General features: G+C 35.3%; 1 protein-coding gene across 6 annotated transcripts in view; it reads left to right on the top strand.

Moving 5' to 3' along the window:
- NIPBL (NIPBL cohesin loading factor) overlaps positions 1–27,874 on the top strand; it is a 150,664-nt gene that overhangs the window by 74,771 nt on the left and 48,019 nt on the right. For 2 of the 6 annotated variants that reach the window (XM_068177048.1, XM_068177049.1), the window contains exons 9-10: positions 4,030–4,662; positions 17,025–18,545. The exons of 1 other annotated variant lie outside the window; for it this stretch is intronic. In XM_068177048.1, coding sequence (XP_068033149.1) covers positions 4,030–4,662; positions 17,025–18,545 — 2,154 coding nt within the window. Of the gene's footprint in view, positions 1–4,029; positions 4,663–14,391; positions 14,759–17,024; positions 18,546–27,874 lie in introns of those variants that run through there. 3 more of the 6 variants (XM_068177051.1, XM_068177052.1, XM_068177050.1) reach the window with 3 other exon arrangements.

The raw sequence follows: 27,874 nt of genomic DNA on the forward strand, positions 1-27,874 counted from the left end.
GCAAGTACAGACAAAACCATAAGATGGAGATGTCAGTGATATGTACAGTCTCCTGGACAGAAGCTTCTTTGTTTGCTATCCAAGCTAGTGATACACAGTGAGCAAGTAGAGCCAGGGTAAACAAACCAGAAGTGGATTCAAAACTTTACATTTTAAAGAAGACTAAGTCTCTGTCAATGCAGTTAAGTTATTTTTATAGCTGATTGCATTATTTAGGATTTGATAAGATATGGTTCAAGAATGACAGAAAAAAAGGTGTTTGCAGATTGCTACAGCAGTTAATAAAACTTCTTCCATACTTAGCGCCATCTACGACTAGGAACCAATAGAAGAACAAAGAAATTTAGAGAACCAACCCTAGGATTATCATGGGTGGTCAGAATGACTGTTGCTGAAAGACTAGAGAGGTATTGTTAATGGTTGTGTTTGTTCTCTGTAGAGACCTCATTTCCTATGATGGTACCTACTTCTCAACCATGTTTGGTGTTACCTGGTTGATTGTCAATATTTGCTGTTCAGTAACGATACAGTGACCTTCCTGAATCAGGGAAGAACCTCCTTTTAACCTGCCTGCTATGTAAAGAGAGCACACCCAAAGTTCTTTTAATTGTACTATCTATAGAAAATCATCTACAGAAAGTCAGGTTTATTTTTCTCCTGGATTACTGCCCAGCCTTAGATTTAGACTCAAAAGTTGTCTAAATATTTCTCTGTTCTAAAATAAGAAATATGGTTATTTCCTAAATATTATTTCTGAAGATTTGTATATTATTTACTGCATTGACAGCGTTTCCTAGAACAAACCTTCTCAATCTTGGAATCGCAATTGATTCAGCAAACTCATCATAACTGTGTATTCTTTAAGTTTTGGGCATTTTTTTTTCTGTCATCCAGTCTTGGTAAAGATACCTATTCTCAGACATATGATGGCCTAAGACTTCTCTCATAGGAAATGCTCCATACTGACTCCACCATTAATAGACAAAACTCTGTCTGTATAATGGATATAGTTTTCATAGAATTATTAAGGTTGAAAAGATGTCCAAGATCATCTGTTCCAATCTTCAAAGAAAAACCATCATGTCAACTAAACCCTAGCACCATGTGCCATGTCCAGTTGTTTCTTGAACACCTCCAGAAATAGTGACTGCCCACCTCCCTGGCCATCCCATTCCAATGCCTACCCATCCTTTCAGTGAAGAAATTCTTCCTGAGATACAACCTGAACCTCTTCTAGTGCAGTTTGAGGCCATTTCTTCTAGTTGCCTGGAAGAATAGGTTGATCCTCACCTGGCCACAACATCTTTCAGGGAGTTGTAGAGAGTGATGAGGTCTCCCTGAACCTCCTTTTCCCCAGGGTAAACACCCCCAGCTCACTCAGCCACTCCTCACTGGACTTAAGCTCCAGCTCTCTTCCCCTTCTCTAGTCATGGTCCAGCACCTCAGTGTCTTTCTTGTAGTGCTGAACAAAGCATTCAAGATATGTCTTTACCAGTGACGAGTACAGGGGAACAATCACTGCCCTGGTCCTGCTGGCCACACTATTGCTGATACAGGCCAGGTCCCTCTGGTCTTCTTGGCCACCTGGGTATTCTGCTGGCTTTTGTTTGAAGTCTCAGAATGTGCTATGTCTCTATTATGTGATATCTCTTCAAAACTGCTAAGGTTTGTGGTAGGGTGAAACTGTTCAAGAATGCTTCATATTTTTCAGTTTCTTTTCACCTCCATACATAGGCATTGTAGCTTCTGAGCCTCCTTGTTGTCAGAGGCATAACCATCATTAAACATCTCAGAAATATGTGAAGTTATTGCTGGAACATGTTATTTTAAAATGCAACTTATTGGTCTTACTATCAAAACGTTTCAAGAATTTCCTTTAGGAGGAAGATATTTTCAAATACTTATTCGTAGTGCTGCCTAGGAGAGGCAAAACTTTACTTTTGTGTCTTCATTTACTGGATTCTAAGACTGTTCAATGGAATGAAGTGAAATCCTTCTGGCCTCCTCAAGACTATTCAAAGATAAAAAGAACCACTTTATCTGTTGCTGCAGTCTTACTTTTCAACGTGAGAAATGCCAAATTAATACCAAATCAGATCTCGTCATATTTATCTATAAAGTTAGGACAAGGGAGAATAAAGTCTGTCCCCTGTGTTTAGAAGCATAACTCTGAAAAATAGTAAGTGTTCCATTGTTGCAACTTTAAAAGTACTCATATAAGGGATAAATCAAGATTAAGATGTCTATAATATCTCTTTGAAAAGTTCTTAGTTGCCTCTACTATTTGTAGAAATATCCTGCAGCTTGTACTTCCTGAGTGGTAGTCATTACCAGAAAATAAATTAGTAGCTAAGAATTCCTGCTACACATTGCATTTAATATTTCAAATTACCCAAAGAAATGGTGTGGGAGCAGCATAACAAGAATAGGAATCTGTTGAAAAGCAGGGGAAAAATCTTTTGAAGGTGTAGCGAGAACTTTGGTACTGGTGGTTGAGTGTGGTATCTGATTTGAGGAAGGGAAGAAGAATAGTAGAACTGTTTTGAAAATCAGGATGAATCAAAACAGGGCTTCCCAACTCTGTGGATGTTATTGACAAAATATGGATTTGTTGCTGAGGGCTGAGAAGGATTAAGATGTGATGTGATATCACATGCAGGGCATGTAATACCCTGCTCACTACATACAGAAATTGTGGCATTTTCACAGAATGGTCCAATGAGACAAAAGCATAGCAGTCTGTGCAAAGAGGCTGTCAGTAAAAGCACACTTATCATGTAAATTAAGCTTCGACAGAGATAACCATTCTGTTTTTTCATCTACGGTTTGGTACATTGCTTAATGATTTTTAACACTTCCGAAACTATTGTGTAGAAACTTAAGCTGCAAAATAAAGCTGATTTCTTTAGTGGTGCTTCTTGAATGAAGCACACAGGACCTGTGTTCCACCTAATTTTTTCTTGTTGTTAGGAGTGCTGATCTATGGTGACCTGACCAGAATCACTAATGATAATCTCAGTCACTACTTTATGAAGATCAGTATTCCCCACTGGATGAATGGAATCTGAATGGTTGCTTTAAGAAGAGGAGTCTGTGTGTGTTCCCCACCTTGCACAGTATTCCCTTCTAAGCCAGAACTATAGCTCAAATTATAATTGGGACAGGCTGAAAAGCTTCTCTGTTTTTCAGACTTTTTTCTAGGCTAACAGTTACAGGAAGGTGATTAGTTTGAGGACTTCAAATGTAATTAATTGGATAAATTATTTAATTAGAAGTGTCCTCTCTTTAAAATTTCTGTAGATACCCTCAAATCCCAGAAAGAGTACACATAGAAGCAAAAATTCGTACATTAAACAAAAAAGGAGGGGAGATAAGGCAGGGAATGGTAGAAAGATGCCTTTAGATAACTAGTTATTCCTCGATAGTAATGAGTGGGGGAGGTTGGAATATATTTACCTAAAATAAGATTTTAAAAAATAAAGAAAATAAAAAGAATTTAAAATAACTGTCAAAATCCAAGTTAAGGAGGTTGTGTATGTTTTGGTTTTGGTTTTTTGGGGTTTTTTTTTGGTTTTTTTAAATTAAAAATATGTGGCTGAAATGGCTCGTGCCTATATATTGATCATTAAGTCTTCATCACTGGACCTTAATAAGAATCTTTTTGATCTTTACTTTTTTCTGCCGTCAACTTGCTTTTGTTGATCATTTTCTAATAGCTGATATTCTGAACCTTAAGTACTATTTTTATTTATTCTTATTTGGTGGTGGTTTTTTTTTTGTTCCGTCTTCTCTGAAATGATCCCTTCTCTACTTGCAGTGGATAGCTAAAATTCCTAGGAAATACGCTGCAACTATCTCGATTGCATCTTGATCTAGCGATGATGTGCTTCCTACCAATCTTATTTAGACCTTTTGTGAACCCAGTTATATATAGAGATACACATTAAAAGTATGCAGGTTATATTTAGTTTGTTTTTATATAAACATGAAACAACATAACTGTTCAGTTTTTCTGAATTATTATTCTAGGATCAAGACAACCTTTAATCCAACAATCTCAGCCTCCACCTTATTCATCACCTAGAGATGTTCCCCCAGACATATTGTTAGATTCTCCAGAAAGAAAGCAAAAGAAACAAAAGAAAATGAAGTTAGGCAAGGATGAAAAAGACCAGACTGAAAAAGCTGCAATGTATGATATCATTAGCTCTCCTTCCAAGGACTCCACTAAACTTACATTAAGACTGTCTCGTGTAAGATCTTCGGATATGGACCAGCAGGATGATATGCTTTCTGGTTTGGAAAACAGCAGTGTGTCAGAGGGTGATATTCCTTTTAATGTGCAGTACCCAGGACAGACTTCTAAAACACCCGTTACTCCACAGGATGTAAACCGCCCACTAAACGCTGCTCAGTGTTTGCCGCAGCATGAACAGACAGCTTTCCTTCAGGCACAACAAGTGCCTGTTTTACAACAGAACACTTCAGTTGCTGCAAAACAACCTCAAACTCCTGTGGTACAGACACAGCAACAGGTTTCGCAACAAGGAGCTATAACGTCATATGATGAAGTAGAATTGGATGCATTGGCTGAAATTGAGCGGATAGAACGTGAATCAGCTATTGAAAGGGAGCGATTTTCAAAAGAAGTGCAAGATAAAGGTAAAAGGATTGCGTGTGTGTATATACGCTATATATTATAGAAATATATATATATGCATATAAACCCCATATATATATATATATATATAAAAAAGACTTCCTGTCATTGTCACATAGTTCAATTCTGTTTACAACAGTGTAGGTTCTTCTGCGACATTCATCTCCATTCCCTTCCAACAATTAACTGTAATCTTTCATATATGCATATTTTGAATATCTGATATTCTTTATTTTGGGTCTTAATGGATGGAAAGTGAAAATCTTATGTTTCAAAATTCTTTAAAAATACTCTTACTTTTACCATGAGACTGAATGAAGTACAGTTAATGTTGTTTATAATTTCTAAAATCCCAGCAGTGCCATAAATCAAAATTTGCAGTAAGTTTTGACAGTTGTATTATTAGTCCATGTTGCCAAATTTAAAAAAATGCAAGAAAACTGTTTCATCCCATTTCTATTCATATCCCCATTTGGATTTAATGTGAAGGAGATGTTAGACTAAAATCACATCTGTTCTGTTCTTTTGAAGGTAGTATAATAATTGGGTAATATATACTATTATGTTGTCACTAATGTTTGTTCAACTGGATATTAATTATTATGTGGGCATTAGAAACTTTAGAGAACTACCATGTATCTCTATGGTCTGTAGCACAGAACCAAGTGGGCCTCTGAAATGTTTTATCTTCACTTTGGTAGGTGCACTTGTTGTCTTAATGGATTTAATTGAATCAATCTTTTTTTTTTTTTTTTTAATTTCTGTTTCTTTTTCTGTTGCTAACTGGTTTGAATGTCTTCGGTTTCAGATGTATTTCATGAATTAGAAAGTAATAATTTACCATAAGTATTTTTGGGAATCTTCCTCTGCACCATGTTTAACTTCTGAGAAAAAAATGCTTTGTAGCATAATCCTAATTTATTAGATACTCTCAAGAAAAGTTTTGCAGAATGGAAAATGGTGAAAATTCTGATTTTGGAAGTTCATAGGTGAAAATGGCCCATGTAGACATACTTGCATGGAATTAATTTACACACAGTTTGAGTCTTTAACCAGAAGGAAGGGTGCAGATTTTCTCCCTATTCAAATTGGTTTTTCACTATTTTTAGTGATGCCTGAGTGGTGAAGGGAGACGAACGTTTGTGTGTGACTGTGTGCATGTGTGTGTGTGTGTTTGTACACATGGTTGCAATACTAAAAGGTTTAACCTCCAAGATGTTTCTTATTTGGTAACTAAATCATATCTTTCAGGAAAAACTATTAATGAATATAAGAAGGAAAGTGTGCTTACCTCAAAAGAGATCTCTACTGATCTCTACTGTCTTTAATTTTAATTTAATGAGGTGGGGAAATTGTTTATTTGCTTAAATCTCTTCCATTAATTTTAAATTGTGTTGGAGAGCTTGTGGTTTGTGGCCTAATGCTTCAAAAGCTCGTTCATGTCCACACACTTGAATTAGAATCTCTACCATGTTTTGCCTGAGAAGCAGCTAAAAAATGTACAATAGGTTTCAAACACTTTGATCAAGAATAAAAATACGCTTTCTGTTTTGTTTTGGCTTTCATAAAATTTTGACTATTAGTTGTAAAGTTTGTTTATGATAATTACATATCCATGATCAGAGCCTTGATTTGTTTCTTTTGGGGAAAGGAATGATTTTTATAGAGACTGTGACCTTTCCTGTTCACCACTGGTCAGTGGCCATCTTCCCAAATACAGATTCTGACCTTATGGTTCCCCTTACCTGCATGCTCTGGTAGGTCTCAGATCTCCCTGAGTTCCTACAATTGCTATAAATCAGATGCAAGAGTTGCTGCCCTATACTGGGACAAATGACCACTATTTATTCACTTGTGTTAAGTTGCCCCTATGATAGCAGCGCTTTTCACTTTTTCACTCTGACTCTTGAGGTTTTGGCCATAAGTGCATAGTATTTAGTAGAAAGATTTTTAGCAGTCTTGGAACAGATTTCCTGAAGATGTTACCTTGGAGAAATATAGTTCTTATTTTATTTTTTTGGTAATACTTTTGCATTGCTTCTAACTTTATGCTTTGTCTAGAAGCTGATACACTGTGGGATTGTTCTAGTTAGAGCTGTTTGGTTTTGTGAGGCTGCAAGAGGAAGTATCCTCTATTGTTCCTATAGAAATATGTCTGTTAGAAGTATATTCAATAACTTCTAAATATGTAGTGCGTTTCTGCAAAGCTGCATAGTGTATTTATACAAAAGTCTGTCATTTGTGCATTTTTGTACCTGTTCTGTAACTTCAGATCTCATTATGTCAGGAAGAGAGCGTGGGTGTAGCAAGTGCTCGGTCTAATTAGAGTGGGAGTGCATAGAGCCAGCTGATGCTTTAGAATAGCAAGCATCCCTTTAGAGAACTTACTCAAAATGTTAGCACATGCTAAAATGTGCATGAAAGTGTCTTTGCTGCTTTTGTAACAGAGGCATGGGAATGCATATTACAGCCATACTGTGTTTTCGGTGTATACTCACACTGGTTTCCATAAATTACTTTCAGTAAAGTGGTACTTGAAAGTTTTGATAGTAGATAAGTGGTCTCTTCTGACATTTATTTTAGATATGAAATTTCCATAGTTCTATACTCCATCACAGATTTTCAAATGCTTTCTTTTTAACAGTAAGGGTTTGGTTGGGAGGATGTGTTCTTCTGAGACTAATAGCCAGTAGTGTGGAGGAGTTTATTTCAGAGAAGCAGCAGAGATTTTGGGGGGACATTCTTACTAAAAATTAGACACCTTGGCTAAGGAAATGGTGAGGTCTGTTTCTTTATTTAATGCTGAGGTCCTTTTATTATATTTGGTACTGGTGGTAAATGGGGATTGGAGCCTTGTGGTAGTTATATTACTTTCTGTAACAAATCTTTGTTCCTGATAAAGCTGTTAAAATATTTAGCTTCCACCAAACAAAGTCTCGCAAAGTGGAAAATAGTCTGTGTTTCAAAAGAGGAACTAACACAGAGTTTTGCAGAAGTGTCTTCTTCTTTGAAAAGCAGCTTATCTTTCTGAAATCTGATTTTCATGCTTTTGCTTTGTGAAAAAGGAATCTTTAGTGCAAAAATAACTAATTCAAAATCTGGCAAATTTGAGCTCCGTGTGTCAGATATGTGTAAGAAGTTGTTTTATAATATAGATTTCCTTCCTCATATCCTAGTACTTTTTATAGCTATGTTTTTATAATTCTATCATTTTGGTCTTCTTGGCTATTGGATTAAATGAAGTATATCCTCTTCATATATGAAGATAGAGAGGTGCGAGGTTTAACAAGTTGGTTTCATCCTTGTTCTCTGTGTGGAAGGGCAGGAGTTCATCTCCTCTTTCTACTTTATCTTCATGAAAGGAATTCATCTCTCCTTTCTACTTTATCCTCTCTTTTGATTAATTTATTAAGTAATTTTTCTGTATCTGTTAGTGAAAGGAGATTTTGAAGATCTAGGCATTTGGCACCAAAAGTTACATTCTAATACATCTCTTACATTTAATAGCTCCAGTACTGCTAAATAGTCCATGGAACATGACATAACTCAGGTCTTCAGTTTTCATTGCTCCCCTCACAATGGCTTCTCTACCCTCATCAGATAAAAGATGTTGATCAATATTAGATCATATCTTCTCTTTTGAAAGAATGTGTAGTATTACAGATAGATCTAGCTATTGCTCATCAAGACTCAGATTATCTGAGTTGGAAAAACAGTGATTCAAAAGGAATTTTAGAGAAGTGGATTGACTTTTTCCGCAATAATTGACAGGTAAACCATCCTCTGCTCTGATTACATTATGATATTTTGATGATATAATTTCTTCAGAAAGGTAGTGAAACTTAATTCACACTTTCTTCTCTTCTAACTACTGCCAGTAGTCACACTCCTGTACTACTTGGTGCAGTTGAAGGCTTTTGAAACAATTAGACATCTATATTCTGAACCAATTTTGTTCCCTTAACTGAAATTGTGCTTTGTTCACATTCTGAAGTTGACTACTCCAGGAAACTACAGGAAATCCTATTAAGTTTTAGAAATTGTCCTAGGAATTTCTGTTGTTCTCAGGTATCTTTTTTTCCTTTTGGGAGATGGTAACATTGAGGGAGAAATTTTTCGTAACCTCAGTTCTTTGCATTAACTTGTGCTTTGCCACTGTTCAGGTGTAAGTTACTTATTTTTGTATGTAGTTAAGTAGTACAAAGTTAGTCCATCACTTTTAGACTAAACCTCTCCTAGAACATTACATTAAGTTCTTCTTTTTCAAGATTTAGACCTGCTACAGAATTAATTGGTAGATACAAAGTTTATATGTCAAGATCTTTCATGCTCTTCTAAAACCTCCAAATACTGTGAAACAAAAATGTTTAACATACTAATGCTAAAAGGAGCTCAGAGTCTTTTAGCAACACAAAAAAGGGAAGATAACCTTGAAAATTACATGAAATCCCAGAAAGTAACCCATCCTTTTCAGATACTCTTTTGCAAATTGATGTGGATTTTATTTTATTCAGATTTGCTACATTTTAATCTGAGCTCTTCCATACACAGAACTGTGTAGTTAGGTTTTAGGTTTCTTCCTAGATACTTTTGTATAATACAGCTGTCTTAACAGATTGAGGAGTTCTGCTTGTAAAAGGCACTGTTTTCTGGCATTTGTGAGACGAGTAATCAAATCATTAACCATTTCGTTAGGAGGCTAATATTTTTTCAAACTTAAAAGCATTAGAAAAAATTTTTAATGAGACAAACCAACTTGTATATGTGTGTTTTTCCCTATATATTTTACCCTGAGGATTCATTTTACCTGATTCTTTGGAATCTTACTGTGGATTCTTTGAATTAGGAAGAAGTGAAGCTGTAATAACTTTATTTCCAATAATTGGATCAGTTAGGGGGCATTTTGGATGCCTGCTGTGGGCCCTTCTTTTTTTGGTTCGTTCCAAGCCCTTAGCAGCAGAGACACACATCCCAAGAGTGTGAATCTGCCGGAGCAAAACTCTCAAAACTACAGTTATAGGTAAGTAACCTTTTTCTCTTACCTTTTAAGTTCTTACCCAGCTCCTGTCCCTTTCTCCCCATTACCCATCTCCCCCATAAGAGTCCCTAAAGAGGAAACTAATAGAAGAATACTATTAAGAATGAATAGTTTGTTTATGTCTGATTGGATATAGTGACAGAATTTATAATTATAATCAATATATTAGCATTAATTTCCAAAAATATGTTGTAGGAGGTTTATTTCCTTAAAAATGGAGCTACAAGTAGTAATTTGTATAGTAATCTTGCGGATTACAGTTATTAATACCAGAAGGTGAAGCAATAGAGTGTGAAAGATAAATGAGTGTCTGTATAGTAGAATGTGAGACTTAGGTATCATGTGTTTTGTGTATACAAGCTTTCATTAGGTCTGCATTTTTTAGTTTGATGAAACTGGCATCTTATATAGCTGTTCCAAGAGAACACAGTTTTGCAGTCTTCAGGTCCTATAAAATACCAATTTTGTGTTTGTGTGTGTTCAGACATGTTTTAAGAAAGGTAAGGGGAAGAAATTCCTGTTCTATTAGAGGAATTGCAATGAAATGTTGCAATGTTTACACCTATCTCTGAAAAGTTACTTCCTTTCACAGTTTTTATAAAAAATTTAAATACAAATTATTTAAAAAAAGGTAGGATCATATAATTCAATGCTTTTTTATTTGTATTCATATGTAAAACAAAATCAAAATTCCCCTATTTATACAGGGTTGTGCTTTACATAGGGTTGTGCAGAAAACTGCTCTTGTAATAAGGTGTAGAAAATAACTAAACTGTAACAGTTTAGCAAGAAACGTTCTTTGTTTCAGCCTATACTGTGAACTAAGACTAGAAAATGCAATATAAACTGCATGTGATATATACCCTTGATTATACCTGTTGGATGAGAGGATTTATGATACCAATAACCCAATAATGACTTACATTCTGGGACAGACATTTCTTTATAATGGATTTAAATCTTGAAAAAGAAATGGCATGAGTAGTTAATAAACCCTATTAAGAGCTTAAGCCCAGCATTTCTGTAGTTCACAGTCACTAAGTGCATGCTGACATTAACTTAAGAAGACACAATTTTTTTTTCATTGTCATGAATATAAATGTTAATCTGGTTAATTGATGATGCTTTTGAGTACAAAGCAGAACAAAATCAACAGTTGGAAGGGAGAAAGGAAACTCACTGCTTATTTCTAAAGTTTTCTGTCCATACTAATAATTTAAAATGTTATTGCTTGTGTTAGCTGTGATACTTAAAAGTTTTCATTCTGATGTTAGTGTGTTGCATTTTTCCTGTGGAATTAGATGCTACACTGGGTATTTCAAACTAAGTGCACTTGAGGTTTTGCTAAGATATTTTGACTTTACAAATCTGTAATTTTGCTCAAAATCACATGGATAAAAGCTAGTGTTTATGCTGAAAAATATACCTTGTAAATGAACTAAAGTCATATGGTTTGTGAAAGCAATATTAAATTCAGGGAGCTTAAGTTAGAGTTTCCAATCTCTAAACAAATGTAGGTATTTGATTATACTTTTCTGCAGTTCCTTTTTTTTTTTTTTTTTGTTATTTCCTGGTGTAGCATTTCCTTTGTATTACTATAATTGACAGAGAATAGTGAGCAACCAGACATCCTTAAGTAGAAAAATTCGTAAGACACTATGATGATTGTGTTATTGCTATATTTAAGAAAACAATCAAAACTTCAGAATCTTAATTTTGATAAAGTCTGCTACACCTTACTGCCTTAAGGCATGTCAGGGATCACTGTAGACTTTTTGTGTTTTAAATTGAGTGAGTTTAGACATCCTTCTGATCGGGCTTCCTTTTTGGACAATGAACAGAAATTTGATGAAATCTTTTAACAGGTTGCTAAAGAGTAGCAGGTGTTTCTATTCTGAGTCTTGTAAGTCCATTTCTTTGAACTGCAACAGCTGAAAGTCTTCTGGTCTCTTCAGAGATTTTTGGAATTATGTACCATTCTATAAAGCTTCCTATACGAGGTTCATGACTGTACTTTCTTGATTTCTTCTGTAAGGAAGTAGTGAGAATAAAATCTTCACCCTGTGTTGGCTCAATTTCTCCTTCAAGGGGAAGAGCTAGTAGTGTGGAAATCTCTTCTGCTGAAGAGAAGTGTTCTGTTTGGTTGTTCAATTCTTTTTTTCAGTTGGCATAAGACTTTGAGGGGAAATCAGATGGGAGCAAACCTTTATAGGTTGTGCATACATGAAGGAGCTGAAAAGAATGGATATTTGTCCTAACCCCACTGATAGGTTGTCCATTGGTACCATTGAAGTAATTTTAAAGATTCCTTGTATACAGATTAGATTCATGTGGTCTACAGAGCACTCTTAGCTGGGGGGACAGGGCACTTAGACAGCTTCAAAGAGATCTGTGAAAAATAACTAAGGAAAGGAAACAGTTGACAGTAGACATATATTTGTTATTTGAACATTTAGCTGTGTGTCACTTGTCGAAATTTTCTAATCTTGATTGCTAGTTTAAATAAGATTATAACTGGCCTCTGTCTGACTTTTCTCTGATGTTGTTAAAAATAGAAGGCTTGACAATATGTAATAACCTCTTAGGACTAGGGTATTTGAGTTAAATTTGTTAATTTGTGATATAATTAGATAAGTGCTATTTCAAATGAGTGAAAGCATACCCCGGTAATCTCTGATATGAGAGATTAGAAGAGTTAGAGGTTTAAAGGCTTAAAACTCTTATAGGTTATCCTTTACAAAAAGAAAATTTATACTTTCAATTATCATTTAAATGGTTCATCTAGAATTCAGCATGAGAGGATCAATCTTTTTTGTGTCTCTGAAGAGGAGAACATTCACATTTAACCATTTTGAATATGAAGTCTTCCACTGAGTCCCTTGCAGGGTGTAAAAAGGGGAAGCAAAAATGTATCTGTTATGTCTATTTATAAGTATACCAAACAGTATTAATAGAGGGAAGTGTTACCATTCTGCTAAAAGGAAGCTTAGCAACCATGCTTATGGTTATTATTTAGACTTGTTACTTTTTCATAGGTACTTATGAAAGGCCTATTTTCAATTTGATTGACTAAGCAGTTCTAGAATTGAGTATCATCCAATTATACTCAGTTGTTTAAATAGTTTATTCTGGGATTTAAGGCAATCATCTGGCTCACAAGGAAGCAGTAACATAGAGGGTTTCAGTGCTAATGGTATCTTGACTGTATCTTTGGAAAGATTCCAGGGTGAATGAAAGAATAGAGATACATTTATAATACAGCTCTCCTCGTCCATCTGCTGCTTCTAACACTTACCCGGCTTCCAAGCATATCTGTTTTCAGAATGAATGGTCTTCAAATAATGATTGCCTTGTATTTTCAGCAGAAATGTATCTCATTATGTCTGTGGTTATTTCAGTGCAATGTGGTTCTTTGCACAAAGGTTCCACAGTAATTAATTAATTAAATTCTAAATCTTAAAGTACTCATAACTTTGATATGCAGATATTTCCAAAGGCGAAGGCCATAACCTCCTTTTCAGGAATACTGTTCATAAGAGGATTGGTGGGAGATTACCACTTGGAAATCCAGCTGATTTTTCTCCTATGTCAAGCTTGTGGTTCCAGTATTATTTTGTTTCTTGTGCCATGGTGAATAATTTCATTTGATAGAACAGCTCTACTATTTTTTAGTGTAGTTTATGATCTTGCTCTGAATTCCAAGGTACTGCCTTTTAGTGAGCATGTTGCAAGGTAAAGAGCACATTGTTATGAATTTGCTAAGTCAAAAGGAATCATACATGGAGTAACTGTTCTCTGAACAACCATAAATTCATTAAAGGAAGTGGAAAAAATGTAGGTATATTTTGAGTATGTCTACAACCTCAGAGAAAGGCGGAGGAGTGAATAATTGTTTTGAAAAGAATCTGAAAACAACGAACTAGTATACCCAATCATTAATATAGTCAGAAAGCTCTTCTGTAACTTAATACATACTTCTTTTACTATGAAAACTGTTACAAGACTGAAGCAAAAACATCCTGATCACACTTTATTGGACTAAAGAGATTGTGAGCCAATATATTTGGAACTGCAACAAGCTTCAGATCTAGGTCTGTAAGATTTCAGACATTAGTCTGATATTTTGGTGAAGTTCCAGATCCCAATATTTTTCCCAAAAATAAAAAAGCCAAAAACCTACTGTCTATGGAATGAATTTTGAATACTGATGCCTTGAAGGATATGAAGTATATTTCAATGGATTTTGTAAAAATTAATCTGTTCATTTTGGGACTCATAACTTCATGAAGCAGCTCTATGCAGACTTGCATATATTCGACTGTAAAAGAGAAGACCTGAAGACATCTATTTTTAGAGGCTTACTACTCTCTTCTCACCTCACTGATTCTAATTCTTGTATAGCTGAAAGTGACTTCAAGATTTTATGAAGCCCTCAGAACGCAATGTTTCAGCTTTGAAATTTTTCTAGCTATCATGTCAACTTTAAAAGTTTTTGTTGTTATTCAATGGAGTTTTTTCATTATACTTTATGAAGGTGGTGGTACTATGTATTCACCTTTTTTGCCCTAGTTCAACTGGATATTTTCTTATACTCAGGACAGCTTTTTTTGCCCTAGATCCAGAATTCTCATAGAGGCAAAGTGGTAATGATTGAGTCTTGTTTTGAGGCTCACTTTCAAGACGTACTGGAAATAAGAAGAAATCTGTGAGTGATCTGTAACTCTGTCTGCAATCACCTTGCCATCTAAGAAAATAAAACTATGAAAGTGTCCCTTTCTTCTCAGGCAAGATGTCATGTTACTAAAACATCAGTATTCTAATGTCAAGAGAAGTGAAGAATGCGCATCGGAAGAGCTATGTATTTAGAGGGAATATATGTAACAAGTTGTGATGTGATCATCAACTTGTGTGTTCTCAACTTACAATTTGACATTTTGGATGATGAAGAGCAGCACCGTGTTGAGCCTGGTCACTTACAGAAGTCCAAGCAAGAAAATTGGCCCAGCTTGAATTGGTTTGGTTGTTTGTTCTTGGTGCCTTCAGCATGAGGGCTCTGAAAGGTGAGTTTTGGTTGATCCAGCTACAGCTGTCTAAGGCATCACAGCTCGTGACCATCTGCTCCTATAATAGGCATAACAGAGGAAAGCATTTTCTTGCTTAAAACTGAATCATTCAGCCTGGTAGGTTAATGCTAACCACCTTCACTGTTGTTTTATGGTCATGCATGAGACAGTAGTTGTGGAAATAGGAATGTGTGTTCCCTTCTGCTACAGATGATAACTTCAGTTAAAGAAATGGGGCAGATAATGAGTTACAGTAACGTCTTAAAGACTACTGTCAGATCCACCATCAGAGCTTTTCAGGACTTTTTCAGCATGCCTGGCATTTCTGGACTAAAATGACAAGGCTGATCAACTTTCTCATAAGAGTACAAGTTTCTGAACTTAGATTTCAAAATGTAAAGGGTTTTAATTGAGAAATAAGGTAACTATGTATGCGGATGTATATATATATTTGTTATAATCCATAGTGAAGAAAAATCCATCTATGTAAGTCCTCATATGAATCCAGCAGTTACTGTAGCACAGAAAAAGCAAAAATCTCCATGCTAAAAAGCTGCATCTTCGATTTGGAAAATTTATTTTGCCTCACATATCTATCATAAAGTTGGCACTCGCTCCTACAGGCTTCTATTGAGCTTTGCAAAATTCTTTATTTGCAGTTGATCCGTTTCTGCATGGAGTTTATTGTATCTGCCTTTACTGTCTTCCAGCCATTAAATCTTGTAAAAAATTTTTGAGTTTTAGAAAGTTAGAGATATCCAAATAGATTTGAGGATGAAAATGATAGGGAGAAGTGCCTGTTCACATCACTGGAATTGACCATGTTATTGCTTGTTATTGTGGCCTAATTCTAATTTTGGAGATGATCCTTCAAAGTATTTCTAAATAAGAATCTTCTAAAAATTTACAAGAAATTAGAATTCATATGTTGTAATTCTGGTTTACAGTTCCAAAGGGACTGTGTGGGTTTTTTCATTGACATTTATTTCCCTATTTCTTGATTGCATCCTCTTTACTGTTCATTCGCCTGCTCTGAGTAAGAGAGCTGGCTCATTGCATCTGGTGATAAGGCACCACAAACCTATGCACAAAGTATGGAATTTTTCTTGCTTTGCATTTGTGATCTAGGCATTTTGGCAATAGATCTATGTTTAGTAATTCCTTAGACTTAAAATCATATTCCTTGATTACAGAGAAAGTAATGTTTTTTGGACAAATTATGCAGTGGTAGTTGAGAAATGAGAATATAAGCCTTAGTGCAGGTAAAGCATCTAGTTTGTATGGCAGAAATTCTTTTTAGTTTAGAGTTCTGTGATGGGAATATAAATGGGTTGTGTTTTTATATGGGTAGAATATACTCTTTTGGATACTTTCATGTGCTTCTCATGTCTGTGAATTCTACCAAATTACAGGTGGTTGACTTAATTTTTCTGTATTCTGTTCCTAATGATTTTTTAGTGTAAACTGAAAGGCTTATTGCAGAGTCAGGTTCTTGACAGAAAATTATCTCTATACTTTGTTTCATCTATAAAAAGCATTATGCTTGCAAAGATAATTTACTCAAGTTTTTAAGTGTGTAGTGGTCCCCCACCTAATATGCATGTATTAAGGTAGAGACTCCAACCCTTGGTTTACTGCTTTGTTTCAAAGGGAAGCATGGAGGGGTGGAATAGTTACTTTATCAGTTTTGTTCATTGTTTGTGTGTTCCCTGACTAAAATATGTGTGAAATCCAGCTGATCCACTGAACCAAGTAGGGAAAATTTGTCATAATGATTGCAGATCCTTGCTTAGTACTTGTGTAATAAAGCAGGTTTGATCTGCAGAAGATATCTTCTATAGTAGTATTCCTCAAAAACTAGTTGTGGAGCTGCACCTTAACTTTGACTTTTCAGACTTCTGCTTCAAGTGTAATCGAGTAGTTTGAGGGTTTTTTTAAATTAGGTGGGTTTTTTTGTCCTTATATATGGCAGCTGCTTTATTAGGTGGATCTCTTGGGAATTACACAGGGCCTTTGATTTCATAGGTTTTGAGGAAGGTTTTTTTAATGATTAGCTGGCATTTGTGGAAGACGGACAATGAATAATAGTCTGAATACATGAAAAAGCATTAGTTAGAAAAGTCCTATTCTTGCTTTTAATTCAGTGGATTTTGTTTTGTGTGCACATTCATGCTGAGGAGGATTCATTGTGGGAGTGGAAGGGAATGAACATTTATCAGTTTTTATATATAATTTGTGATTTTTTTTCTCTTTTAACTTGCAGATAAGCCTCTAAAGAAGCGAAAACAAGAAAACAAACCACCAGAGGCTGGAGGTGCTACTGGAGGAAATAGAACAGCTTCTCAGGAGATAGGTTCTGCAGGAAATGGGGCACGGCCAGCACTGATGGTTAGTATTGATCTGCAGCAAGCAGGAAGAGCAGACTCTCAGGCAACAGTAACTCAGGATTTGGATGCCATCAAAAAACCTGAAGAAATTAAGCAGTATAATGACGGGTTTATGTGTGTTCCCCAAGACGACACTGTTGGAGTTCTTAAATTTAAACCTGAAAACAATCCAGAAATTTTTAGGAAAAAGTCAGACTTTGAAAGTCAAAAGACAGATATCCAGCAAAATGAAAACAGACAAATGGAATTCCAGCAAAATGAGAGCAGACAGTTGGAAAGTAAATACAATGAGAGCAAGCAGTTAGAAGTGAAACATGAAAGCAGACAAATGGAAATGAAACAAAATGAGAACAGACAGACAGAACTGAAGCAAAACGAGAGCAGGCAAATGGAGATGAAACAAAATGAGGGAAAACAAAATAATGGCAAACAGGAAATACGGCAAAGGCCAGAAACGCCGAAACAGAAGAGTGAAGGCAGACCTGAAACACCAAAACAGAAGAGTGAAGGGAGGCCTGAAACACCTAAACACAAGCATGATAATAGGAGGGACTCCAGTAAACCTTTGCCAGACAAGAAAATTGAAATATCTAGGCACAAACTCGATGTGAAATCTGATCCTTCAAGGATGAAACCAGAAAGTCGACCTGATCCAACAAAACCGAGGCCTGATGGGCGCTCAGTTTCTGATACACCACGGCGTGACCATGATGGCCTTAAACAAAGATCTGAGGACAGGGGGGAGTCAGAGAGATACAGAGGAGATCCATCCAAGATTAGAAGGCCTGAATATTTGAGATCCTCAAACAAAAATGAACATGATTCTAAGCATGGTATTAAGTCTGATGGTTCAAAACCTGAGAAATTTGAAAGGAAATATAGGCATGAGTCTGGTGATTCAAGGTTTTCTTCTGGGGATCAGAAATCAAGACCTGACAGCCCTCGTATTAAACAGGAAGGTAAAGGGGATTCTAGCAAATCAAGACCTGATAAACCTGGTTTTAAGTCACCAAACAGCAAGGATGAACGAAGGACAGATGGTAATAAGAGTAAAGTAGATAGTAATAAAGCACATGGTGACAATAAAGCAGAGTTTCCCAGTTATTTGTTGGGGGGAAGATCAGGCGCATTGAAACATTTTGTGATTCCAAAAATCAAGCGTGATAAAGATGGCAATGTTACTCAGGAGTCAAGGAAAACTGAATTTAGAGGTGAACATAAGGACAAAGTAGAGAAGATTGGGCTAGTTGAAGATCTAAATAAAGGAGCTAAGCCTGTAGTTGTGCTTCAAAAGCTTTCTTTGGATGATGTGCAGAAATTTATTAAGGACAGAGAAGATAAATCAAGGGGCTCTTGTTTTAAACCTAACAAGAACAAATCATCCAAACCTAATAAAGGTAAGATTGTTTTAATATTAATTGCATTGTATCTTTTACACTTGAGTTCTTGTAGATTTCCTACTTCTGCTGTTAGAAATTAAATGCAAACATTTGATAGTTTATATGCTTGCTTATATGGTGAGAAATAGTGAAACTAGTCTAAGGACTTGTCATTATTGTAAATCTTGCTACAAATGTACCTGAAATTATTTATTTACTTCAGTACAAGTACTTAATCTGGCAACATTTAAGTGGTCTTAAGATGTACTTCAGCTGCATTAGTTTTATATGGTAATTTATCTGGTGAAATGTAACTGTTGTGTGTATAATTTTACCTGGTTTAGATGTGTCTATATAAAAGAACTGCCACGACTGTAAATATTGTAGCTGGAATGATGGGAAATACTAAGTATGCAAGCCCTAAGATTCTTTTTCTATTTAATTTGAAGTGAAATGGGTTTTTCCAAAGCATGTTTTGACATGGTGATAGTAAAAACATAGTTGCAAAATCTCATCTACCTATTTGACACTGTATATACAAATCAGTTGAGGAGGTTCCATATTTGAGATTTTGTGACAATAACTTAGAAAAACGCTTGGTCTGTAGGAGAATTCATCTATCATTGTCTCTAGTGTCCATTGTATGCAGAAAGAAGAAAGCTGAACAATTAGCTGGCATTTTGAAATTAGTAATATGGACAGGAAATAATATAGAATAGCTTGTAGGTTTGATAGTCAACTGATTGTCTCTTTTGCAGATTTAACACGTTTTAAAAATAGGATCGTTTTACTTCTTGGTGTTTTCATTTTGGCTTCTTTGGTTTCAGACTGAAGTAGATCATGTCACACTGTGAAATCAGTATTACTAACTGGTTGGGTTTCCTTTTTTTAACATTTAACATTTAAAGAATTTAAATTTCTTATATAATCATGTTTATAGAGTTGTTGTGTCTTAAAATAGACAGATAAAAGCCAGAGGACAGGTTTACAAATGTATGCAGGATGATGTATAAATCCATTTCCAGGTGTATAATGAATTCAAGATTAAAACATTTTCTTACATAGCTGATCTGGTAAGAAATGATGTAGAAATGATCTTCATGAGTATATAACTATTTTATGTGCACCTGTAAATAGGTGTTTTCTGTATCATTAATTTCTTGTGCTATGCCTGTTTTCTATCTACTAACCAGTTTATATTAACTCTAAAAAGCCTTAATAATTTTTGATGTACTTTACATCTTTGTAAAATATTAGCCTCCGTGTTAGGGATTTCTCTTCGTCCTGGAATAAGACCATTGTCCCTCTCCCTTTTTGAGGTTCAAAAGAGGCAAAATTTCAATTTCTAATAATAGCTGTCTAGAGTTAGCCATAAAATTTTATCTTTGTTCTCAGTTTAATCTGAAGCTTTCAGATGACACCCTTATATTCTTGACAGGAAATGCTAAAAACTTTCTGATAGAACTCAGGTCTCGTCTCAGTAGGATAGATTTTGAATTCACACATTTTTATGTGCAGAAAATCAGTTACTTACAAGTCTTCTGAACAATAGGCAGCGGATGTATGTATGTGTGTATGTAGTATTTCTGAATTACTTTTTTCTTGTAGTCTGTATTATATGTGGTTATGTATGTAGAATGTTTTAGTAATGTGTAAAGGTTTTGATGACTTTTGGTGTGATTCTAGTAGATGTCACACAAGAGCAATGCATTGATTTTAAAGTTAGATTTATAATTTCTCTACAAAGTTTTTCTGGATTTTTTTTTCTTTCTGAAGTCATCATTTTCTTGTATTTCTTGCACTTTGAAGTAACTTGGGACATGTTTTACAGGGAAAAAATGGTTTGAATCTGATATGAGTCTTTTTGCAGTTGTATTCAGAATAAGGTTCTTACCATGATACTAGAAATAGGTTTCATGAAAAGAATAATGTAACTATTTTTATCTTACAAATCATGTTTTGAGTGTTCAGCAGGCAGATTTTGGAGGAAGTGTCTTTGAACTGCAGATTTTTGATGTGTATATTTAATTCTGTATTTTTTTTTCTTCCTAGAACACATTATGCTAATTAACCTGGTGAATTCCAGTGTTTGAAAAGATACATATTTTATAAAGTTATTTCTGTTCATTAAGGCAACGTCTATTTGAAAACTAACTGATGTAGATGTATTCATGCCATTGACAAGGTGTCCTCAATCCAGTTCAAATAGTGTTCACAGTTTTACTTGGTGCCATTTTTAGTTATAAACTTTTTAATACACTAGGAACTGTAATTTTCATAAATCTTCTTTTAGTTCATCCTATACTACTTAGTAGATTGTAGCAATTCTTTTCTAGTGCTGCCTTTTAGCATCATTATTCAACTTCTCACATGCCTCTTATGCCATGTAGCTTAGTATTTTACTTTCTCTTATTTCATTACCCTTGTATCTCTTGTCCTTTCTTTTTTGCTTTCTCATCCATCCCTCCTTCAAGAAGATGTCTTCTCCTGCCTTTGTCATGTACAACATCATTGCTATGATTTATCTGAAATGCAGTTTAAAATAGGGTTGTTCGGCTAGTTCAAAACACCATTTAGATAATCATTCTGTCTTAAGGAGCTAATTCCCATTCATTACAAAACTCAATAAAATTGACTCACATTAAATTACAATTAATTCTTTGCAAACTGAAAGTCCATACAACTTTTTGCATCGTTTTACTAAATTTTAAATTTTAAAATCATGCCTTTATTTGCATTGAATTTCAAATAGACAAGGTAACATTGTCACCAAATTTTATAGACATGTTTGAAATTTTATCAAGTTATGAATGGGAAGGATAGCCACAGTATGTGACTGTTAATATTGAATCAATCCAAGAGTCCCTTTTGTTATTTACAAGGAAGAAGTTTTTTTTTTTTCTCTCTCCTTCTCTCTCTCCCCTGATCTTTGAGCATTTTTCTGAAAGATTCAGTGTATCTCAGAGGAAAGTTATGGCTTTTTTTTCATAGTGTTTTTGTTACAGGGTCTTGTGGTGAAGTCTTGTGGCCAGTTTTGTCCAGGTCAGAATGAACTGTGGCATTTTCTTTGTCTGCTTTTAACATCTGTTAATGTCTTTTATCTTGGTTTTAATGCAAATGTATGTTGTTGTGGGACCCCTGAAACTTTTCCCTAACATTGTGCCTGCAATGAGGAGGTCATGTTTGCTGTCCTTTCTTTTCAGAGCTTCAGTGAACACTTCAGCTTCAGTGATGCTTTTTTTAGAGCTTTGATGATCGGCTGTGTTGGGATGGGAGCTATTAGCAGCTAGACGGTTACTGCTTTCTGAACGAGACAAATTTTTCTTTGTTAAGTATAAGTAATGAGAGAAACTGTAACTATCTGTGCAAGATGTCTGAGTAGGTTTATAATATGTTTGAAGGATTGCCTTTGCAATATAAGCATCTTTTGGATCTTCCTATATCACCTAAAGGAGTTTGTTGTTTTAAGGGAAAAAAAAAAAAGGAATTCTGGTCGGAATGCCATTCCTCCATTGTGTAGATTGTTATGGGATTTCATTATCTTCACAGCACAGAGCTGAGGACATAAGGTGTTGTTGCTCACTACAAGTCTTCCTAAATATACTGTGTTCCCTGCTGCTCTGATCAGAAATTTGAGTAAAGACTTGTCGTTTCTTTGAAGGTGTTCTTCATACATACTCTTTACAGGATCAGCTAAAAATCTTACGGCTTAATCATCTTCATGTCATTAAAACAATGCTTCTGGATTCTTTTGTGTTCTGTGCTTATATGGTTTGTTTGGAGATTTTGGTTTGTTTGTTTTTAATTCCAGGTGATTTTTCAGAGCCTGTAGTAACTCTGATTTGGTATTTGTGTAATATGACAGTCTGTCTTTGGGTTGTAGCACTGTTGGAAATAGTTTCACTTGGGAAACAGCAATCAATTATCTTCTTGTAGTGACAAGAAATGGACTATTTCAGGATGAAAAGCTGTATCCAGATTGTGTGCGCTCAGTTGAATGAACTTGTTATGCCTCCCACTGATTTTTAGTTAAACTACTTAAAGGTGCTTAATGGTACAAATGAAAACTGTGGACAGAAAGGAGATTTCAGTTCTAAAACTTTTTTTAATCTTACACGTACAGGAATTCTATAAGGGCAAAATTGGGTTAATGATGTTAGCACATCAAATTTTAGAGTTCACACAAATTTGTTTCCAAAATAACAATTTCTTAATGCTGAGACAGACACCCCAAAATCAGAGGGGCCACAAGGAAATAACTGGAGTAAAAACATACTACCTTGGGAAAGGAAAAGTTTGAAACTCAGCTTGCTTCCCATAAAATTGTGCTTTTATAAAGGTTAGCATTGTGAAAATCCTCAGTTCCATATATCTTGAATTTGAAATCACTGTCTTTAAGTTCCTGGTAGCAACTGCTTTTGCATGTGTCAAGGCCAGAGTAATAACCTGCTGACCATTTTGCATATGGATACAACACCAGGTGGATCTGTAGAAAATTATGCCACATTTCAGAGGAAAAAATACTTTATTTCAGCATTTACAGCAGAAAATTTATGATGGTTCTTCTCGGCTCAAATGTTTAAACCTTCTTCGAACTAAAATTTAATTGTAATTATAGAAAAACAGCTATGACATTCATAAGAGTTCTACAGTCTTCCCGGTTTTTTCTCTTTTCTGATATATTAATGACTACCTCCTCTCATCTTAACTAGACTAGAAGAGAGACTGGCTCACCCTTGTGCCATTAGAAGTATTTCAAGATGTGTTGGGTTTGCAGAGGATCCACTTTAATATGCACTTTGTTAATTGAGCCCTGATTATCTGGAGTTTTTTCCTGGATTAAAAGGTTCACATTTTGAAAAATATTCCAAGCATTGTTTAGTTAAAAGTCTAAACTATATATAATTTCTTAAAATCTAGGAAGATCTGATTTCTCCAACATACTTTGCACTGGAATGGTTTTGCTCTTACTTGCAGGGAATTTTAAGGTACGGTGTGTCTGTCCCATTCCAGAAGGTAGTTGGGATTCATGTGGGCATTGTACATACTCTCTGGGGCCTTCATTTTTGGTGTTAGTTTTTCAGAAGTAGATGTTAGATTAGCTGGTATCTGTACATAGCAAGAATCAGCCACTGCACACTGGAGTAATTCCTTATGTTAATCTATTACTAGTAAAAGAGGTGACATTTTCAGCACAGAGCCTTGCCTGATGGCTGCTTTCCTGCTATTTGTTTCCTATTTTAGACTTTACTACGTAGGTAAATATTTTGATTCTTGCTCCTACAGTATTTTTCTGGATAGGAAGAGTGAACTTCGCATGTGTCACATTGAATTCTTAGCAGCAGCAATGATTTTGACCCAGCCCACTAATTTCATTATGCTTTGATTCATCTGCAATATGAATCTTTGTCTGTTTGCAAATTTAGGAGAGTGTTGTTTAATTAGTTGATTTTCAAAAAATTTCTTTGACAAATGTGATATACATTTATTACCTAATTTGTCAGAACAATTTCTTGAAAGTCTAAAACTGCTCTTGGTTCATTGACATGAATGCTTGATTGAGTTCCTCTCGCTTCTGGGAATAGCTAAGGCTATTTTGCGTAAATAATTTTTTCAGCAATGCATTGCAAAGCGTAAATGTGGCCCAGCAATTTGGCTGATGTGAATTAGAGTATGCAAAGCAGACTTGTTGATGTGTCTAAGGCTCTAAAAGTGGCTATTGATCTTGGCTTATGTGCAGGGATATGTGCTTGAAATTTTTGGCTTGAAATTTCTTCTAGCCAAAGGATAAATTTTACTAAATATAATTACCAAAAAGCTTGATATTTGCTTCTGGAGAGTTAACTTTTATGTTGCTCAACATTGTTCTAGGTGACTCTTTTCATGTAAGAAAATTTAAACTGTTTATGTAAAATTTGGAGTTTATTTTTTGCTCTGTGGGAATACTACCAGCAAACAGAAAAAGAGTTATGAAACCTTTTATGTCTTTTAAATTACTGAACTGTTGTTTTCATTGAATAACTTTTCTTTAAATATACATTCTGTTTAATTATCTTCTGAGCTACTTTCCTGTTCTATTATATAGTTAAAGCTAAAACATCGGCAATCTTTTGTTGTTGTTCCTTATGTAATTGTTATCTTGAAGAAGAAAAAATAGTAGCTTCATACAATATTTTCAGTGATAAGGACTGAGAATGTTTCTATGCAATAGTAAGAAAAGTAAGCAAGTCTTCTTGATGTGCCTAGAAGTCACAGATAGATGTAAAATAATTATTTTTGTTTACTTATACTCTGCAGAGGTTTTGGTTATAGTATTCCTTATATAGAAGTTTTTATTTTACAAGAAGAGAAATTTTGAGGAACAATCTGATTTTATTTAATTAAGGTATTTTGTCTCAGGCTAGTAAGCAACTAGAATACCTGGCTGGAAAAATACATTAGTCATAAATTTAAGATCCCAAACATTGATCATTATAGGGTGAACAAATGGTTTAGGTTAGAAATGATCTTAAAGATCGTCTCATTTCAACCCCCTGCCATGGGTGGAGACACCTTACACTGGATCAGGTTGCTCAGAGCCCCATTCAGTGTGGCCTTGAGCACTGCCACGGATGGTGCACCCACAACCTTCTCGGCAATTTGTTCCAGTACCCCACCACCCTCTCAGTAAAGAACTTCTTTCCAACATCTAAACTAAGTCTCTCCTGTTTTGTTTTAAAACTGTTCCCCCTTTACACTGGCTATCTGCCAGTGTAAAAAGCCACCCTCCCACTTTTTTTGTAAGACCCTTTTAAGTACTGAAAGGTGTATTAATAGAAGCATATTAACAGATAATTGCATGCTGGATTTTGCAACTGTACAAAATACCTTAACTTCCTAAAACAATAGATTGATTTGTCCTAAATTTCAATGCATGTGTTCAAAAGCAATGACAGCAAAATTCAAAGTATCCCCTAATGCTGATTAATTAAAGCAAGGGAGTTTGTGCAGTATTAGATTTATTTAAACTGCAAACCTTGCTTCTTTTTCTTCTGAGTACTACCTTATTGTTTTGTACAGCGTCTTGGAAAGCTAGACTGCTCTAGCCTCCTTTTATCAATTTCTATACAGACAAAAAGTCTGCAATAAGGCCAGCAGTAAGTTCCTACAACAATCGTATACTTGAGAACATCATTGATGCCAATGTAAGTGTGAGTTTTCTTGGCATCTTGGGAGAGTGTGTGTTGGATGTATCCCCTGCTCTCTGCCTGGGTATTTCAAAGTTCCCTTTTGAAATATCTTCCCTCCTTCTAAAAATGTTTATTTCTTCTCAGAATATTTTGTACTATTGTAAAATTCTTCTTGAATTTATGTTTCTTAACTGTGGTTAATGGTGACCTCTGTTATATCATGGAATTATTCTTTTGCAATGTCCAATTCTTCTTTGACCAGGCTGTCTGGGTTCATCTTTCAAGGCCAGAGCTAAGGACTGGAATAAAAGCAGGGAGTCTGAATTTTTTTTTTTTTTTTTAGGCTGGGAGCCTTTCCTTTGTACTACTCTTGGGGGAGATGAGGAAGAATTGTTTTAAAAAATACGTTAGAGCAGGTTCCATGAAATGTACGAGATACTTCTCCCTAACATTGCCTTTCTCCATTCTTCTAAATTGATTGCAGCAGAGAATTCCTGTGTGTGCAGCCCCTTGGGTGGTGGTGAGGGCATCTCAGTCTCCATCCTTTTTCTGGCATGAGTGTATGTGAGGTGAGCTCTGGAGTTATCCCGTCATATGTGTAGTCAAAAAATGAGAGTAAGGCACTCAATAGAAGGTTATATCCTTTTGGATACATCCTGTAGGATGTAGCTGTATACCCTTCTGTAAGCTTTACAGCAGTGAAGGGGAGAGGGGAGACAAAAGAGTGTAAATGTCACCCGTATTCATTTGATTATGAGTTTTTCAGCTGATGATAGGGTATTGAGATAAAAGTGGAACTTCCATCATATGAGCAGATATGTCCTCCCCAAAACTTAAATTCACCTATAAAGATTACTGGGATTTCCCTGTGTTTCCCCTTCTGTTCCTGAAACTGTTCAGGGCACAAAATTATTTTGACAAGTGTGAAGCTGGTGGGCAGCAGACTGCTTCATCACCAGGGGCTCACTGCACTATATAAAGAACACACTGAAGCATTTTAAGGGAGAACCTGGTGGAAATGATATCATTAAATTTGCACACTTGACAAAGTGTGCAAACCCCAGCTTTAACCAGCAACGTCTTTATGAGTTTCTAGGCACTTATGTGGCCCTTTGCATTCCAGTGCCTGAATGCTATGCTGTAACAATAGTTAGCTATTTTAGAAGGGTGTTTATTTTCTAAAGAGCTTACAACATAGGGAAATACTTCTGTCCTTTTTTTTTCTCCTTTTAGTTCCTTAACTGAAACACAACTTTATCTGCATGAGAATTTGTTGTAGATTTAACCTTCGAGTCTCAGCTTTTGTGGCTACAGTGACATGGCTATTCAACAAGATAGCAGCACTCTTCTTATAGAATAAGGATATTTTATTTCATTTAGCACAGGTTTCAAAGTTGGTTGTGCTAATCCAGAAAGAAACTGCTTTCCTTCCTGCATGTATATGCCTGACATAAGACGAAAGTTAGACTGTCAGCTTTTATTAGAAAAAGGAGTAATATCCTTTATCAAATGCTCAGAGAGGATATTTAAGGAAGGTGGGTTTAGTACCTGTGTAATAATAACAAGACTGGATATATTAATCATTGGCAAAATAAGAGAAGTCCAGTAGCAGGTAATGTCTTTTGTGACAAAAAAGGAGCAAGAAAAGGACAAAATTGAGCTGGAGTCAGTAGGGGGTTTTTTTAACGTCCAAATGAAGATGAGTGACAGTTCTCTAGTATAGAAATTCAGTGGTCAGACTTCAGTTTCTAAACTATGAGAAATGGGAAGGTTCATAACCTCACCCCAAACAGGTGGCATTATTCCCTTCTCAGACCCTTGTGTATTCTTTCATATAATGTCTTCATAGTTGGAAAAGGTACATTTTAAAATCAAGATATAGAGAGAGACTACAAATATGAATTTGCATTAACTGCAGTTTTGCTTATTGCAGACAATTGGGCAACAGAAACAGAAATATATGGAATATTTATGGAAAAATATGGAATATTTATGTTTCCATTGTATTAATTGTCTCATAGTTATGAAAGTAGCAGTTCAGAGTTTAGATTTCTAAGTGTATTTTAATCTTGTTAGTTCACAGGAAATTGTAAAGATCTGATCTAAACCGTGCAGTTATCTTCCATAGTTTGGAAAGCAAAGATAAATCATTCAAGAGAAAATAAGAGTTTATTCATG

This window comes from Anomalospiza imberbis, chromosome Z (assembly GCF_031753505.1).
Source record: "Anomalospiza imberbis isolate Cuckoo-Finch-1a 21T00152 chromosome Z, ASM3175350v1, whole genome shotgun sequence".
NCBI classification, from domain to species: Eukaryota; Metazoa; Chordata; class Aves; order Passeriformes; family Viduidae; genus Anomalospiza; species Anomalospiza imberbis.